Source organism: Ahaetulla prasina, chromosome 4 (genome assembly GCF_028640845.1).
Source record: "Ahaetulla prasina isolate Xishuangbanna chromosome 4, ASM2864084v1, whole genome shotgun sequence".
In the NCBI taxonomy this organism is placed as follows: domain Eukaryota; kingdom Metazoa; phylum Chordata; class Lepidosauria; order Squamata; family Colubridae; genus Ahaetulla; species Ahaetulla prasina.
In genome coordinates this window covers 28,767,768-28,785,078 of record NC_080542.1, presented here as the reverse complement: position 1 = coordinate 28,785,078, position 17,311 = coordinate 28,767,768, and the positions used below count along the sequence as shown (strand labels likewise).

The window sequence follows — 17,311 nt, the reverse complement described above, 5'->3', positions numbered from 1 at the left end:
TTTCAGTGCCTATTAGAAAGATTTAAAAATTACTAGGATGTTGCTTCTCCCTCTTTCTCTTAAAATATCAGCTCCTTTTAGAGCTCAAGAGAAACATGGCAGGCTTATTGATTGATTAGCATCCCCAAATCTATCCTAGATAGACCAACATTCAACTACAAAAGTCAGGTGGTAACTGCAGAACAACTAATGGCTTTACCCTAGGGATAAAGGAGGTTCTTTGTGACTTGTTCTTGTAATGGGGAGAGCATTTTTAGTAATTTTAATGCTAGTGCTGAGTTCCCATGTTGTGTGCATGACTTACAGATGCAGTATTTTTCATCCATATCCTCCATATCACAAGTACGATCATCCAGGAGACCTTATGGTTGGTGGAATTTCATCTCAAGTTGGTCCAGTCTCTGAAAAAATCACCTTTGAAGATCATCCTCCACCAGTATTGCCTGGACAGTTTTTGTAAGGATTGTACTTATGTTTGCTTATACTTTTCTGCATTTATGATTGCCAAAATAGTTAATTAAAGCATTACTATCCAAAGCAATAATTAATTGACTGGGTTGAAATTAGATGCTAAAAACAGCATTCTTTTCTCAGCCGGGGAAAATATAATTTGAAATATAATGAGGTGCTAAAAGCAAAGTTCCAAAACCAAATTCTCTCCAAATAGCTGGGCTTCCATGCCTCTAAGTCCCAGTTATTGCTAATCTGCCTGGGGACTACTGTAGGCAGGTAGCTTGGTGAAGTATGATTTAGTGCTCTTTTTCATTTTTCTACATAGTCCTCCTACATAAGATAAATTAACTCAATTTGTATCTAATACAATTACCCCTTCAAAAAAACTGCAAGATCAATTAACAGTGTAAGAGTGTCTGCTACCCTGGTTCTGTGCCAAAGGACTGTCTTCCTTTTTTTCTTTTTCAAGTCACATTATATATGGGGATTCCAGATATCCCCTATGTTTTGTATCTAACATTATTTGCACAATTTTCCTGAAGGCATGTCTGTATTCTGACAATAAATATGAAGTTCTTTGTTCACATACACTTGTACATCCTAATGAGTGTTGATTTATCATATCAGAAAGGTAGAATTTCTTGATGGAGCTGACATGGTATATTGTAACTACTGACTATAATGAAAGAACTAGTAGAATATACTTCTGATGCTTAATGCAACTCTCATTATAGTGGAGTTCCTAAGAATTACCAGCACATCCTGGCTTTGGCATTTGCAGTAAAGGAGATCAATGAAAACCCACAAATCTTACCCAATCTCACCCTGGGTTTCTACATTTATGATAGTTATGACAACGCTCAAAGGACCTATCAGGCCACTATGCTACTTCTATCAGCAACTGAGAGACTGGTCCCCAACTACCTATGTAACTTCCAGAATAAAGTCATAGCTGTTATTGGAGGATTGGATGCTGAAATCTCACTCCATGTGGCAACTCTCTTAGATATCTTTAAAATTCCACAAGTAGGTTGGACAACCTTGCATGCAAATGTACTTCTACCTGTAGATTCTTACTTTCACAATGCAGTTTTGTTTTGCAGCATTAGATTAGTTTTGTTTTGCAGCAATAAATGATTCAGGAGTTGAAAAATGCCTCCCCTGAAATTTTACTTCTTTCAATTAAAAGCTGATGTGATTGTTTTTGTGCCTTGAGCTCACATTGGCCAACTATTTAAATTTATTGCAAATTATTGAAAGAAGCTGGGTTTCCTTCTTTCTGGGTCCTAATTTGGTTTTTAGTTTTGTTTTCATATTAATAAATATTGCATGAAGCATGCCATAATTAGGTGGCTCATTAATCTGAATGTATCATATTTCGCAAATGCTTTAAATTATTTGTACATGTCTACAGCATGGCTAATTTGTCAGTGCTAGTCTTCTGAAAATTCTCTTAGTTTATTAAACCTGGGATAATGTAAAATATATACCACTTCCCAGTTAAAACCATCTCTTTTATGAAATTAAGGAATTTTCATCATGTCTTTTGACTACTCCTTGACATTGGGTGTGTTCTATAAATCTTACACTTCTTTGTCCTACATCTTCAAGTCAAATCAAAATGTTATTACTGTCCTAGATTAATCCTTAAGCTATGTTTTGTAAATGAAAGATTTATCTTCTGAACCTAAAGAGTCTTTGATTATGTTTATGAACTTTGAATTTATAAACTTTGAATCATTTTTTTGCCTTGTACATTATTGAGATGGCAGTGAGTTACAGTATACTAAGCTTCAAGTTTTGTTGAAGCTTAAATGTTTTGTTGTATGATGTCCTTGATGCTCTCTAAGCTTGCTTGTTGTCTTGAAGACATTTTATTACCCAAATTAGATAACATCATCAGTGCTAGTGTGTGGCAGAGATGTTTCCCCCTTGTGATGATAAGATTGTGATTAGTTGTGCAGCTAGACATTTCTTTATAAAATTTTGTGTTTTTATATAGCAAAGGACATTGCAAGAAAATGAATTTAGGTAATCTGGAAATGTAAATTGTAACTGTTTTATTTCACCATCAGCCATAGAAATTTAACCATTTGATATCAACATACAAACCCCTTTGTCTACCTATGCATGTAGTCGAAACTACTAGGTATATCCATGCATGAAGAGAAACAGGGATGGTAAATCCTCTTTTGATATTTAGAAGATGTAAAACAGCAATTATCCATCACTTACAAATCTTGGTTTTAGATAAATTCATATCAGTAATTCCTTCAGATCTGGAGCATCACTGAATGACAATCAACAGACTTCCATCCCCTTCCATGCAGTTATGTTTTCCAGAACTATCATCTCAATGGAATTCCCATATCAACAAGGGGCAACAAATTCCTTTCTGGAATTCCCACCTCAATGAGCTAGCCAAGACTGTTTTGAAGGGTTGGTATAAGAAATATTAATTCAATATACTGTGTGTTGATTGTTTTGAACACTTGAAAATGTTTTCTAGATGCTGCTCTTATCTCCTTTGCCTGTTTCTCTCTAGCTCATTTACGGCTCTGCTCCGATAATGAATGATAAAACTCCAGGCCTTTCCTTTTATCAGATGGTTCCCCCAGAAGAACTTCAGCACAAAGGGATTCTCTCACTGCTCCTGCATTTTAATTGGACGTGGATTGGGATTTTTATCATGGACAATGACCAGGGAGAAAAGTTTGTAGAAACAATGATTCCTCTTTTTTCCAAAAATAGGGTTTGTGTTTCTTTCATTTACCGATTCTCCAGATTTACCGATCTCACTAGATTTGAGGGCATGCTTCAACAGGGGGCAAAAATCTATGATCATGTCATGAGTGGTAAGGTTAATGCATTGGTGTACAATGGAGAATTCCTTGCTATGAGCTATTTGTTATGGCTGCAGTATATTCCAAACATAGAAGAGGTGAAAAGTAAACCAAAAGGTATTGTGTGGATAATAACAGCACAGGTGGAGTTCAGTTTACTCCCTTTTCAACGTGCTTGGGATATAAAAGTAATTGATGGTGCCCTTTTATTCACAATGCATTCCACTGCTCTATCAGAGTTCAGATCATTTGCTGGGAAACAAAACCCCTTCATCGCAAATGGAGATGGATTTATCAGACAGTTCTGGCAAGAATACACAGTTCTGTGTATTCCCAAATGTTGTTATGAGTGATGTGCCTGAGAATGCTTGCAATGGTACAGAGGATCTGGAAAGCCTTCCTAGGACTCTTTTTCAAATGGACATGACTGGTCACAGTTACGGTATCTACAATGCTCTACATGCTATAGCTCATGCTTTACATGCTGTGTCCTCTTCAAAAGATACTGAGAGAGCAATGGCAGGTAGGGTAGGAAGGAAGATTCATAGTCAACACTTCTGGAAGGTAAAATCCTCATTAAGCAAAATACTTTTAAAGTAAGCTTAATGCAAATCTTGAATCTGTACTTTGACTGACTTCCAATGCCCTAGAATCGGGGGTGGGGAATCATGCTTCAATTAGATCACTGTGTATCTATTTATTTCTTCTATCTTAAGTATCGATGCCTATATGACTATTGCCGATTGATTTCTTTTGGGACTCCACCTATGCTACTTAACTTATAACTTCAGAAAGCTTATTTAACAGCCTACATGAATATAATTTGGAAATATATTTGTTTTTCTATATCTTTATGTTTGTCTGGTAATCCCAAGTATTACATTTTCCTTTCAATTTAGTTCCACTATTTTTTGAGAAATGTTGCTTTTAACAACACTGCTGGGGAACTGGTCTCCTTTGATCAGAATGGGATTTTAGCAGCTGGATTTGATATAATCAACTTGATTGCTTTCCGAAACAAATCATTTCTTCATGTGAAAGTTGGAAATGTGGACTATTCAACTCCTTCAGATAAACTATTAACCATCAATGATGAGATGATTACATGGCACAGCTGGTTTAATCAAGTAGGATTTAATTATTGTCCTTGATTCTGAACAGACATGCTGTTTTTTAATTTGATACATTCATATTATTTAATTCATATTATTGGACAAAAGGAAATTCTTACATAAAGTTATCTCCCTATAACCAACTTGTAGAGGACAATTATCGTATCTGATTATTGGTAAAGATGACCCATTAACAGGTTTTAGGTTAAAATGGGGCATCATGTTTTCATGATACAATACAATTATATAATATAATAAAGAAACAACAATTTGTTTCAGCCCACTGTGGACCTATACTACATTTTTCTTACAGCTCAGGGTTGTTGTTTTTCTTGTCAGAATTCATGATTGCACTTGTTTAATCTTAAAACAAGAATATTTAACTGAGCTTTATTCTGCTTTTACAATGGAAACATCTTTTTCAAACTATTATTATGATACCTAAACTGGATATGACCATGATATGCTCTCATCATTTTAAATGGGGACAATATACTAAAAAGCTTCCAGATGTATAAGTTTCCTCTTTAATTTCCAGGTGATACCCATCTCTGTCTGCAGCAAGAGCTGTTATCCTGGTTCCAGCAAAAAAGTGAAGGAAGGAGAGGCATTTTGCTGTTATGACTGCATCCCCTGTCCAGAAGGCAGGGTTTCAACTGAGAATGGTAAGAGATGTTCCTCACCACCTGAACCAAAGATGGTATTCAGCTGGATTAGACAGGTTTGGGCGAACCGCCTGAGTCCAAATCTATCTTATATTTTTGATGCCACATGCATGTGTTGATGGTGTGCAAGAGCGAATTGCTGTGTTTTGTAATGCCATATGCATGTGCGGATGGTGCAAGCACGTGTGCGCGCTTAGATTTCCGGTGCTGGGCAAACCGGTTGCTACAGTATGTGAAGCCCACCTCTGATCTGAACATTTACAAATAAATACATTGTGACATTATGAAGGAAATGATCAGATAAGAGACAGCTTAGCCTGCAGCTGGATAGTGGGTGGGCAAGCCACTCTGAAGAGACCCTCCCCAGCTTCTCGGGTTGCAAGATTCTGTGGATGTAGATTCACAATAAAGTAGAAATAATTCATCTAGTTGTGGTTCCTATCTGGTTTATCCTGGGAGGTCATCACTAACTTCCTGATTCGATTCACTTTTCCTCTCCACTATGAAATCTACTGAGAGCAATGATTCCCTACCTCCCCCTGGCAAAGGGAGACAGTCAGGCATGTCAAGAACATCAAATTATACACTGTAAGCCGCCCTGAGTCTTCGGAGAAGGGCGGGGTATAAATGTAAACAAAAAAATAAAATAAAGCTAAAAGGGAAGCAATTGAATGTACTTCCCTCCGTAGTAATCATAATAATAACAACAGATTTGGAAGGGACCTTGGAGGCCTTCTAGTCCAAACCCTGCCCAGGCAGGAAACTCTACACCATCTCAGACAGTTGGTTATCCAACATTTTCTTAAAAATTTCAAGTGTTGGAGCATTTACAACTTCTGCAGGCAAGTTGTTCCTTATTAATTGTTCTAACTGTCAGGAAATTTCTCCTTAGTTCTAAGTTGCTTCTGTCCTTGATTAGTTTCCACCCATTGCTTCTTGTTCTACCCTCAGGTGCTTTGGAGAACAGCCCGACTCCCTCTTCTTCTACCTGAGTTGAAAAAACAACTTATAAAATGAACATGGTGGGGAGTAAGACGTTCTCTTCTCTCTAGTGATCAAATCTGACAAGCGGGAAGCAGGAGTTCGAAGGAGAACAAAGCTAGGGTGGAAATATCACATGGAACTTTGGAATCATCTTCCCCCAACATCGGAACCTACAGGCCTTAAACAAACTGGTTAAGATCCAGCTTTTCCTCAGGCCTTGGGCCAGAATAAGTAGTCCCCGTTTTAGATGCTGTAGTGCAGGGGTCTCCAACCGTGGTCCCTTTAAGATTTGTGGACTTCAACTCCCAGAGTTCCTCAGTCAGATAAACTCATTTTACTTTATTGTGAAGGTATATTAACAGAATCTCATGAGCTCCATTCTTCCTCCATTATCTTTACAGTCCAAAAAATTAGGGAAATTCCCTTCTGAGCCTATTATCCTGCCAATTATGCTGACTTTTATCTGATCCTAAGTACAGACTATGGGTTTAATCAGTAGTGGGATTCAAATAATTTAACAACCAGTTCTCTGCCCTAATGACCAGCTGGGTGGGTGTGGCAGTGATGGACGTGGCCAGGGGGTATGATAGGCAGCACTCGGCCTCGTGCATCCCCCTGGGAGCAAAAATGGGCCACGGGGAGGGGGGGCGAACTTGCCACACCTGCACCCCATTTTAAGCCCAGGAGGCCTCCTGGGAGCAAAAACAGGCTGCTGGGGGGTGGGGCATGTCACACACACCCATACTCCATTTTGGGCCTACTAGCAGGGGTGAAATCTAAAAATTTTCCCTACTGGTTCTGTGGGCGTGGCTTAATTGGTGGGCGTGCCTTGGTGGTCAGATGGCTGGGTGGGCGTTGCCAATAACAATAAATAAAAATAATAAACAAAGTATATAAAAAAATAAGAGGTACCAAAAACCAACTTTCACACTTTACACACACACAACACAACACAACTGACTCACACACAATGTAAAAGCAGCTGCACTTCACACTTCACACAGCCACAAAAAGCTCAAAAACCAACTGACACACACACACACACACACACACAAATACCACATACAGCTTTTTGAGATGTTGTGTGTTTGTGTAGTTAGAGTGAAACACTACAGAAACACACCAAATCTCAGAAAGCTGCACAAATATTTTATTTTATTATTAAGGTTTGAGGACTTCAATTCCCAGAGTTCCTCAGCCAGCAAAGCCAGCCAGCATTAATCACTCAGTGATGAAATAGATTAGCTAAGTTAGATTAGTTCTGTCTGGTGCTGAAAATGAAACTGGGGCTTTCCGGCTGGGAAAAAAGACATGAGGTGGATCAGTAATCAAGTAAGTGCCTTAGACTCTCTTAAAAGGAGGTTTTCTATATGTTTTCTCAGAAAACATGTTTTTTAAGGTTCTGCTGATGAGGAACTCAGGGAGATCCCCAGAGTAGCCTTTAATTTTTTTTTAAGTTTAAAGACTCTGCCGATCTCAGCTGAGGGGCAGGATCCTCAAAGGCTTTTTTTTTTTTACTTTTAAAAGCATGTTTCAGCTGAAGCAAAACATTCTTTTAAAAGTTAAAAAAAACCTCTGCTGATGGTGGAGCTCAGCAGAAGCAGGGGGCGGGGCCAGGGATTTTTGCTACCGGTCCTCCAAATCAGCAGCCGCCATCGCTACCAGATCGTGCAAGCCGGTCCAATCCAGGAGCATTTCACCCCTGCCTACTAGGCCACCCTGCACTTACCTGGGAGCCAAAATGGGGTGCACGGGGATTCCTGGAAGGGACAGGGCAGGAAGGGGAGAGGCCAGTCAGCAATTTAACAACCGGTTTACCCAAACCGTCCCAAACCGGCTGAATCCAACCACTAGGTTCAATCTCCCAAGTTCATTCTTACCTACCATTACATCCTGTAATTCTTTTTTCATTTTTCTCTTATTTTTTTCCATATAGCTTCCAAAACATAATCTGTCATAAATTCAGTATCTTTCACTAATTTTGAAACAAACCTAACTCCCTTCTAGCACTGAGGATGTTACCTAGTTTAATAATCAAAAATCTGCAAGAAAACAACCAAATTCAGAGAGCACCAAGGAACACACAGTTCATCCCTGAGCTACAAGCATTCTCTTCTATTTGTACTAATTCTCTCAATCATTTATCCTATGATTTCACCAGCACTATAGATCTTTAATTCCTTTTGGCAGATGATAGATGAGAAGGAGAGAGAGATAATGTTAGTTAAAACAAATAAAAAAATGTATGCCAATTAAATTTAGCAGAAATTTTGATAATCGTATTTTATAAAAATGTAAAGATTAAATACTTACAAATTAGCTTTAGGACTAAAATATGATTGTGCCATGCAGAATATGTGTGACATCATAACGTTACATTCTTTCTTCTTTTTCAGATAGAAATGAATGTTCCAGATGCAAAGACAAATACTATCCAAACAAGAAACGCAATTTATGTATTCCCAAAAGTATTAGTGTCTTGGCTTATGAAGAACCTTTAGGGATCAGTTTAGCCTGTATTACACTTTCTTTTTCTATCACTACTGCTCTTGTGCTTGGAGCATTTCTGAGCCACAACAATACTCCCATTGTGGTAGCCAACAACAGGGACTTGACCTATACTCTCCTCATTGCCCTCCTGCTCTGCTTCCTTTCAGCACTGCTATTTATCGGCCAACCAGGAAAATTTACCTGTGTCCTAAGACAAACAACTTTTGGTGTGGTCTTCTCAGTGGCTGTTTCTTCAGTCTTGGCAAAGACCATCACAGTGGTTCTGGCTTTTATGGCCACCAAACCAGGATCCAGGATGAGGAAATGGGTGGGGAAAAAATTAGCTAATTCTATTGTTGTTTCCTGCTCCCTGATCCAAGCCAGCATTTGTACTCTCTGGCTATCAATTAACCCTCCATTCCCAGATGTTGATATGATCTCAATGACTGAAGAAATTATTCTGCAATGTAATGAAGGCTCTGTGACCATGTTTTATTGTGTCCTTGGCTATATGGGTTTCCTAGCTATTATCAGCTTCACCACAGCTTTTCTTGCCAGGAAATTACCTGACAGTTTCAATGAAGCCAAGTTCATCACCTTCAGCATGTTGGTCTTTTGCAGTGTTTGGTTGACTTTTGTTCCAGCATATTTGAGCTGCAAGGGGAAATACATGGTCGCTGTGGAGATCTTTTCTATCTTAGCTTCAGGTGCTGGGATTCTAGCTTGTATCTTTTTCCCCAAATGTTATATCATTGTATTTCGGCCTGAGTTGAACAAAAGGGAACAATTAATGAGAAGGAATATTGATTAATAATCCATCTCATTCTTCTTCTGTCAACCTTTTTAGTTGCAATTTATTGGTTATTAGTTTAAAGCTCTACATGGCATAGGTCCAGGTTACTGGTGGAACTGTCTCACCCCATTGGGACTGGCCTGCCCAACCAGTGCCAGCAGAGGAGGTGTGCTGCAGGTCCCATCATTTAAGGAATTCTGGCAGATGTGGTCCAGGAGAAAGCCCTTCTCTGCCAGGGCTCCTGCCCTTTGCAACATCTTTCCCCCAGAGGTGAAATTGGCTCTCACTCTTTTGATCTGGAGCCTAAAGATCTGGCTCTGCCAGGTGGCTTGGACCCCTAATGGGGCAGGATCATATTGGAGGTGGTTGTTGAATTAAAATTCAATCTCAAAAACACATGCGTCCAGTTCTCTTCCTCCCCATCATTTAACTGTTATATATATGTGTGTGCATTTTCCAAACATTATAAGGTTCCACTAAAGGACAATGATGCATCCTATCCTTTCGTATCAATTCTTGAGATTTTATCCTCTTTTTCAGCATATTTTCTGAAGCATATTCACTGTTGTTCCATTATTACTTTCTGATGAGAAAGAATCTCAGTGAATACATTGTTAGTCTAGGATTATGTACCTCCTTTCTGGAGTTTTTCAGAAACTAATTGGTGAGAAATTTACATGAGTAAATAAATCTTGAATGAGATTAGTAGATAAATTGAATCTTTGATGGGTTTTAAATTTCTGTAATTTTATGGGGTGTAATGTTATTTTAAATTTTTTGGCAAATTTGAATCTGTTTTTTAAGGGTTGTTTTAATTATGGTATATGTTTCTGTTTGTATTTTATTTGCCTGTTCACTGCCCTGAGTCCTTCAGGAGAAGGGCGGTATACAAATTAAAACATCATCATTATTATTATTATTATTATTATTATTATTATTATTATTATTATTATTATTATTATTATTAAATGCTCTAATATTTTCAGCAATCAGTTCGCCAGTTTTACTAGAATTGGAGAGAACCAGGAGCAACCTGGTTCAGTACCAATAGAATATCCTCTTTCCATTTACAGTAGACCTAGTGTTCATCTATCATTCAAAGAGGCCACCAATCATTATCAGTTATTTGGTTACTTCCTACCATTTCAGAAAAAAATATAAATGCATCTCTTGCCTATAAATGTTTACCACCTAGTTCTACAGATTTATTTATTTATTTGTTTGTTTGTTGATACTGTTGATACTATGTTGTCTAGTATTGTGAGAGGTGGAAGTATGGAAGGGTTTCTCCTAAAGTCTACCACCACTTCTACAGTTTTGAGTGTGTTCAGTTCCAGATTGTTTCGGTCGCACCACAAGGCTAGTCGTTTGACCTCTCATCTATATGTGGATTCATCATTGTTTCGAATGAGACCAATCACTGTTGTGTCATCTGCGAACTTCAGTAGTTTAACAGATGGATCGTTGGAAATGCAGTCATTGGTATACAGAGAGAAGAGAAGTGGGGAAAGCACACAGCCTTTGGGGGGCCCTGTGCTAATTGTACAGGTATCTGATGTGATCCTGCTTAGCTTCACCTGCTGCTTCCTGTTTGTTAGGAAGCTTGTGATCCACTTACAAGTCTGTTCAGGTACTTGTAGCTGGTTTAGCTTAGTTAGAAGAGTGTCTGGAATGATGGTATTGAATGCTGAACTAAAGTCTACAAAGAGGACACTTGCATAGGTCTTTGGAGATTCAAGATGTTGTAAGATGTAGTGCAGAGCCATATTAACAGCATCATCTGTTGATATATTTGCTCAGTATGCAAATTGCAAGGGGTCTAACAGTGGATCCGTGATAGTTTTCAAGTAGGAAAGCCTTTCAAAGGTTTTCATGACTACAGATGTTAAAGCAACTGGTCTGTAGTCATTTAATTCCTTGATGGTGGGCTTTTTTGGGAAGATGGTAGAGCGTTTGAAGCAAGAAGGAACATAGCACATCTCTAGTGATTTATTGAAGATACGGGTGAAGATGGGGGCCAACTGGTCAGCACAGACTTTTAAGCAAAAAGGAATTATCTTGTCTGGGCCTGGAGCTTTTCCTGGCTTTTATCTGTGGAATAGGTCCTGCACTTCCTTTTCTGTGATCACTAGGGGTTGTGAACCCAATGAAATGGAGTCAGTTGTAGGAGGCTTGGCTGTTGTTGGTGTGTTTGAGATGGGGGTTGTGGAGATAGGTGGCTGTGGTTTCCTTTCAAACCTGCAGTAAAACTCATTCAGGTCCTCTGCCAGATGTTGATTTCCTTCAGCCTGGGAAGGAGGTTTGCCATAGCCAGTAATATTTTTAAGAGTTTTCCACATGTTTGCTGGTTCATTTGCTGAAAACGGATTCTTTAGCTTTTCAGAGTAGTTTCTTTTTGCTGCTCTGATCTCCCTTGTTAGTACATTTTTGGCCTGATTGTACAGCATTTTATTACCTTTTCTGTAGGCTTCCTCTTTGGAATGACGTAACTGCTTAAGCTTAGGTATGAACCAAGGTTTGTTGTTACTGTATATTCGCAAGTTCCTTGTCGGTACACATAAGTTTTCACAGAAGCTGAAATATGATAAGCCTTGACTGACAAGCCTTGACTGAGGCATCGGGACATGCATCAGCTACTTCAGCTGGCCATGCTTGTAGCTTAGAAATCCATTTGCCAATCACCAGGGTCCTGAAGGGCTGCTGGCCCCAAATGCTGTGCAAAAGGAGCCTGCTCCTTAAGTATCCCAATGCCCACAGATATGTCCACACACTGCCATACTTGCTTCAAGCACTGAGCACTCGCATCTTTAATTTGACAAATTGAAGTTTAATTAAGAGTAGCTTTAAGTGCTGAACTTTAGAAGTATGTTTCATACAACCTGCTAAACTAAGTTAAAACTGTTTTAAAATAAAATATGTATGCTTTTTCGGACATATTTTCCTTACTTTTTAAGATGGCTCTAAGATGGTTTAAGAGAACTCTTAAAGTCACTGGCAACGGCTGCCAAGGCATTCATCCCAGTGCACAAACTACTATGTCTTCTGATTGGATAATTCCCAATTGTGTTCATGTTTCCAGGAAAGTACTAGCCAATCATTGTATTTCCTGAGTGTAGATTTTCCTGAAGTTTGTGTGTACACTGCTTGAAATTATGACAGTGTGGAAAAAACAGTTCTGCAAGCATTTAAGCCTGCCACAGTGTCCTACAGTCACATGATCATCATCTGGTCACTTTACAACCAGATTGCAACAAGCAGAGTTAATGGTGAAAGCAGCAGTAAAAGCACAGTCATGTAATTTTTCCCTTAGTAACTGTGCTAGTTTGGGTAACAAATTAGAGAGTAAGTAAGTGCAGGAAAGTGACTGAATTGCAGGCTTTCGGTGATTGCTGGTACAGTACTGATTGTAGCTTAATGTCTGGTAGTGATCTTGTTCTCACAGCAGCATATGTACCAAAATGCAACACTAGGAACTTGTGTGTGTGTCATGAAAGAGAAGGGTAAGTGGAATCATCCTGCAGAACAAGCTACTACTCTGTGTACCTAATGTCCTGCAAATCTTACAACTCCTCTCTGGAAAGTTACTCATTGTGAGAGCATCTGACCAGAAGTGTGCAGTTTTGAAAACATCAGCAGGAAAGCTAAATTGGGAAGTGTTCCTGATTTCTCTAACTTAACTCTGTATTGCTGTAGTAGCTGGGTTATTGATAGTTGTCCCATGATAATTGTTTATTGCTCAGGGTTGGGTTTAGCATTGGCAAGAGATATTAGCTGTATGAGATCCTAATTAGTATGGTACATAAGAGTCATAGGAACTCATTGGGAGCATAATTAGTAGGAATAATAATTTGTAGAAGTTATTTCTCTAATTTAACTCTGTATTGCTGTAGTAGCTGGGTTATTGATAGTTGTCCCATGATAATTGTTTATTGCTCAGGGTTGGGTTTAGCATTGGCAAGAGATATTAGCTGTATGAGATCCTAATTAGTATGGTACATAAGAGTCATAGGAATTCATTGGGAGCATAATTAGTAGGAATAATAATTTGTAGAAGTTATAATTCTTTTTTCTAAAAGCAGAGTTTGTCTAACATTCATTGGAAGAATCTGTAAAAAAAAGTATTTATGCTGAAATTAAGGATATGTTTCAAGGAAGTATGATAGAAGCAATGGTGGGTTGAAGAAGATCCCACAAGAATGGAGCTGGGGAAATTGGTCAGCTCTATGAATTCTTTTCCAGATCAAGGAGAGGACTAGTATCACTCACAAAATTGCTTCATAGAAAGGTTCCTGCAAAGAGATAAAAAAATTTAGCAATCTCTGGGGGGGGTTGAGCTCTCAGAGCTGGGAGGGGTCTGAGTTTGATGCCTGTATTTGGACAGTGGGTTTGCTTATTTCCTTTCATAATATACTTGGGAAATTGCTTATTACTAATTAAAGGTGTTGTGAAACCAGGAGTTTCCTGGTTTTGGTCACAACACTATAAAAAAATGTTGAGATTCTGGAAAGAGTATAAACGAGAGCAACAAAGATGATTAGGGGACTGGAGGCTAAAACATATGAAGATTAGTTACAGTAACTGGGCATGGCTAGTCTAATGGAGAGAAGGACCAGGGAAGACATGATAGCAGCATTTCTACTTTGGGGCTGTCACAGACAAGAGGTAGTCAAACTATTTTCCAAAGCACTTGAAGGCCAGGCAAGGAATAATGGATGGAAACTGATCAAGGAGAGATTCAATCTGGAAAGAAGGAGAAATGTTTTGACAGCGAGAACAATCAACCAATGGAACAGCTTGTCTTCAGAAGTTGTGGGAGCTTCATCACTGGAAGCTTTCAAGAGGAGACTGGACTCCCATTTGTCAGAAGTGGTGTAGGGTCTCCTGCTTGGATGTGGAGTTGAACTAGATGATCTATAAGGCCCCCGCTATTCTGTTTCCTTGTTTCCAGGATGAAAGACATTTCATGTAATTTTAAGGATTACATGGACAAATTTTATTTTTTGCAGAACAACAAAAGGGTGACTTAGAACATTCATTTTACAATTAAAGGAGAAGAGACCCATTAATATAGTGGAGCTATATTCTTTGACAATAGAAGATATTAAGGCTATTTAGGAACAATGTACTCAGAAATTATTTTTAAGATTATCTGCCACTACATAAATGAATTTAACAGAGGTTATAGAACAGAGTTGGGGAACGATGGTCCTTCTATGACTTGTGAATTTCAACTCCCAGAATTTCTGAGCCAGCCAATTCTGAGAGTTGAATTCCACAAGTCATAAAAGCACCCTTGTTCCCCACCTATGTTGTAAAGAACAAAAAATAACCTCAGGCAAAATAGAGACTGGGACTGAAGGTAGGTTTGAAAATGAATTTTAAAATACCAGACTACACAAGTAATATGGGAAAATATTCCTAACGGATTTACATATGAAACCAACTGATGTCATAATTAATCCAACAAGAAAGACACAGACTTTAGAGGATAATTAGAACTGCAGAAAAAATAATTGCTACCAACTTGCCTTCCATTGAGGACCTGTATACTGCACGAATCAAGAAGAGGGCTGTGAAAATATTTACAGATCCCTCACATCCTGGACATAAACTGTTTCAACTCCTACCCTCAAAACGACGCTATAGAGCACTGCACACCAGAACAACTAGACACAAGAACAGTTTTTCCCCGAAGGCCATCATTCTGCTAAACAAATAATTCCCTCAACACTGTCAAACTATTTATTAAATCTGCACTACTATTAATCTTCTCATCGTTCCCATCACCAATCTCTTTTCATTTATGACTGTATGACTGTAACTTTGTTGCTGGTAATCCTTATGATTTATTATTATTATTATTATTATTTATTATATTTGTATACCGCCCATCTCCCGAAGGACTCAGGGCGGTTCACAGTCAAAAACAACAGAAAAACATATAATACATAAAAAGCTAAAAGAATAGACAGTTAAATTCAATTGATGCTCTAACTTTTAAATACAAATTTAAAACCTCATTTAAACCCTTTTTTTTAAAATCCCAAGTTTAAAACTACGTTCAAGCTAGTCCTGCTCTTCGAAACAGCAGCGTCTTCAGCTCACGGCGGAAGGACTTGAGATCGGGGAGTTGACGAAGCCCCAGAGGAAGCTCGTTCCAGAGGGTAGGGGCCCCCACAGAGAAGGCCCTCCCCCTAGAGGTCGCCAGCCGACATTGTTTAGCTGACGGTATCCGGAGGAGGCCTTCTCTGTGAGAGCGCACTGGTCGGTGAGAGGCTAATGGTGGCAGTAGGCGGTCCCGTAAATATCCCGGTCCTAGGCCATGGAGCGTTTTAAAGGTGATAACAAGTACCTTGAAGTGAACCCGGAAGACCACTGGGAGCCAGTGCAGATTACGCAGGAGGGGTGTCACATGGGAGGCAAAGGTGCTCCTCTATCACCAGCAGCCGCATTCTGGACCAGTTGGAGTCTCCGGTACCCTTCAAGGGAGCCCCATGTGAGAGCATTACAGTAGTCCAGGCGGGATGTAACCAGGGCATGAGCAACTGTGCATAAGGCAGCCCGATCCAGAAAGGCGTAACTGGCGTATCAGGCGAACCTGATGAAAAGCTCCCTGGTGACGGCTATCATATGATCTTCAAAGACAGCCGTGCATCCAGGAGGCGCCCAGATTACGAGCCCTTTCCGTGGGGGCCAATAGTTCGCCCCAATAGTCAGTGATGGAATTAGTTGACTGTACCGGGCCGGCATCCACAGCCACTCGGTCTTGGTGGGATTAAGTCTGAGTCTGTTCCTCCCCATCCAAACCCGTCGGCCTCCAGGCACTGGGACATCATTTCAACAGCCTCGTTGGGGTGGTTAGGTGGAAATATAGAGCTGGGTATCATCAGCGTATAGATGACAACTCACCCCAAAACCACGGATGATCTCACCCAGCGGCTTCATATAGATGTTGAACAGAAGAGGCGAGAGAACCGACCCTGAGGCACCCCACATAAGAGGCGCCTTGGGGTCGATCTCTGTCCCCGTCAACACCGTCTGCGACCGGTCGGAGAGGTAGGAGGAGAACCACCGATGAACAGTGCCCCTCACTCCAAGTCCCCGAGCGGCGCAGCAGGATACCATGATCGATGGTATCAAAAGCCGCTGAGAGATCTAATAGGACCAAGACAGAGGAATAACCTCTGTCCCGAGCCCTCAAGAGATCATCAACCAATGCGACCAAGGCTGTTTCCGTGCTGTGACCAGGCCGGAAACCGGACTGGAATGGATCAAGATAGACATTTTCATCCAGGTACTGGGGCAACTGTCGTGCAACCACACTCTCGACAACCTTTGCCACAAAGCGAAGGTTGGAGACCGGACGATAATTTGATAAACTAGCTGGGTCAAGGGAAGGCTTCTTGAGGAGGGGCCTCACCACCGCCTCTTTCAAGGCGGCAGGGAAAACACCCTCCATATCATTTATATTGATATATTGACCATCATTTGTGTTGTAAATGTTGTACCTTGATGAAGGTATATTTTCTTTTATGTACACTGAGAGCATATGCACCAAGACAAATTCCTCGTATGTCCAATCACATTTGGCCAATAAAAAAATTCTATTCTATTCTATTCTATTCTATTCTAAAAAGGAGCCACACAAAAGATAAATCAGAAAAGTGACTTGGATGTGAAAAATAATTAATAATTATCTTGGATTTACAAAGGGATCTGTTAACCAACTAAAGCTGTTCTTGAGAGGAGAGAAGCAGTCTGACTTATAAAATTTTAGCCCACATTTCATGTTTAAAGCAGTGCTTAATCAAGAAAATAATTAAATGCTACTGGTAGAATTTAAGACAAATCGTCAGTAAAAAGAGGTCTATCAAAATACCCTATCAGAAATCTATTTCTTTTGCGTCCTTCTCTGTGTCTCTGTGTACAGTATGACTGTATTTTATGACTTTGTACCTTTTATTAGTTTTA

At 39.5% G+C, this 17,311-nt stretch overlaps 1 protein-coding gene across 1 annotated transcript; it reads left to right on the top strand.

Annotated features, from left to right (window-relative positions):
• Positions 1-295: 295 nt before the first annotated feature.
• Positions 296-9,358, top strand: LOC131198097 (vomeronasal type-2 receptor 26-like). Its single transcript, XM_058182606.1, has 7 exons — positions 296-456; positions 1,188-1,479; positions 2,999-3,205; positions 3,534-3,824; positions 4,196-4,423; positions 4,947-5,073; positions 8,454-9,358. Exons 1-7 carry the CDS (start codon positions 296-298, stop codon positions 9,356-9,358), a joined length of 2,211 nt encoding a protein of 736 aa, XP_058038589.1.
• Positions 9,359-17,311: the final 7,953 nt, after the last annotated feature.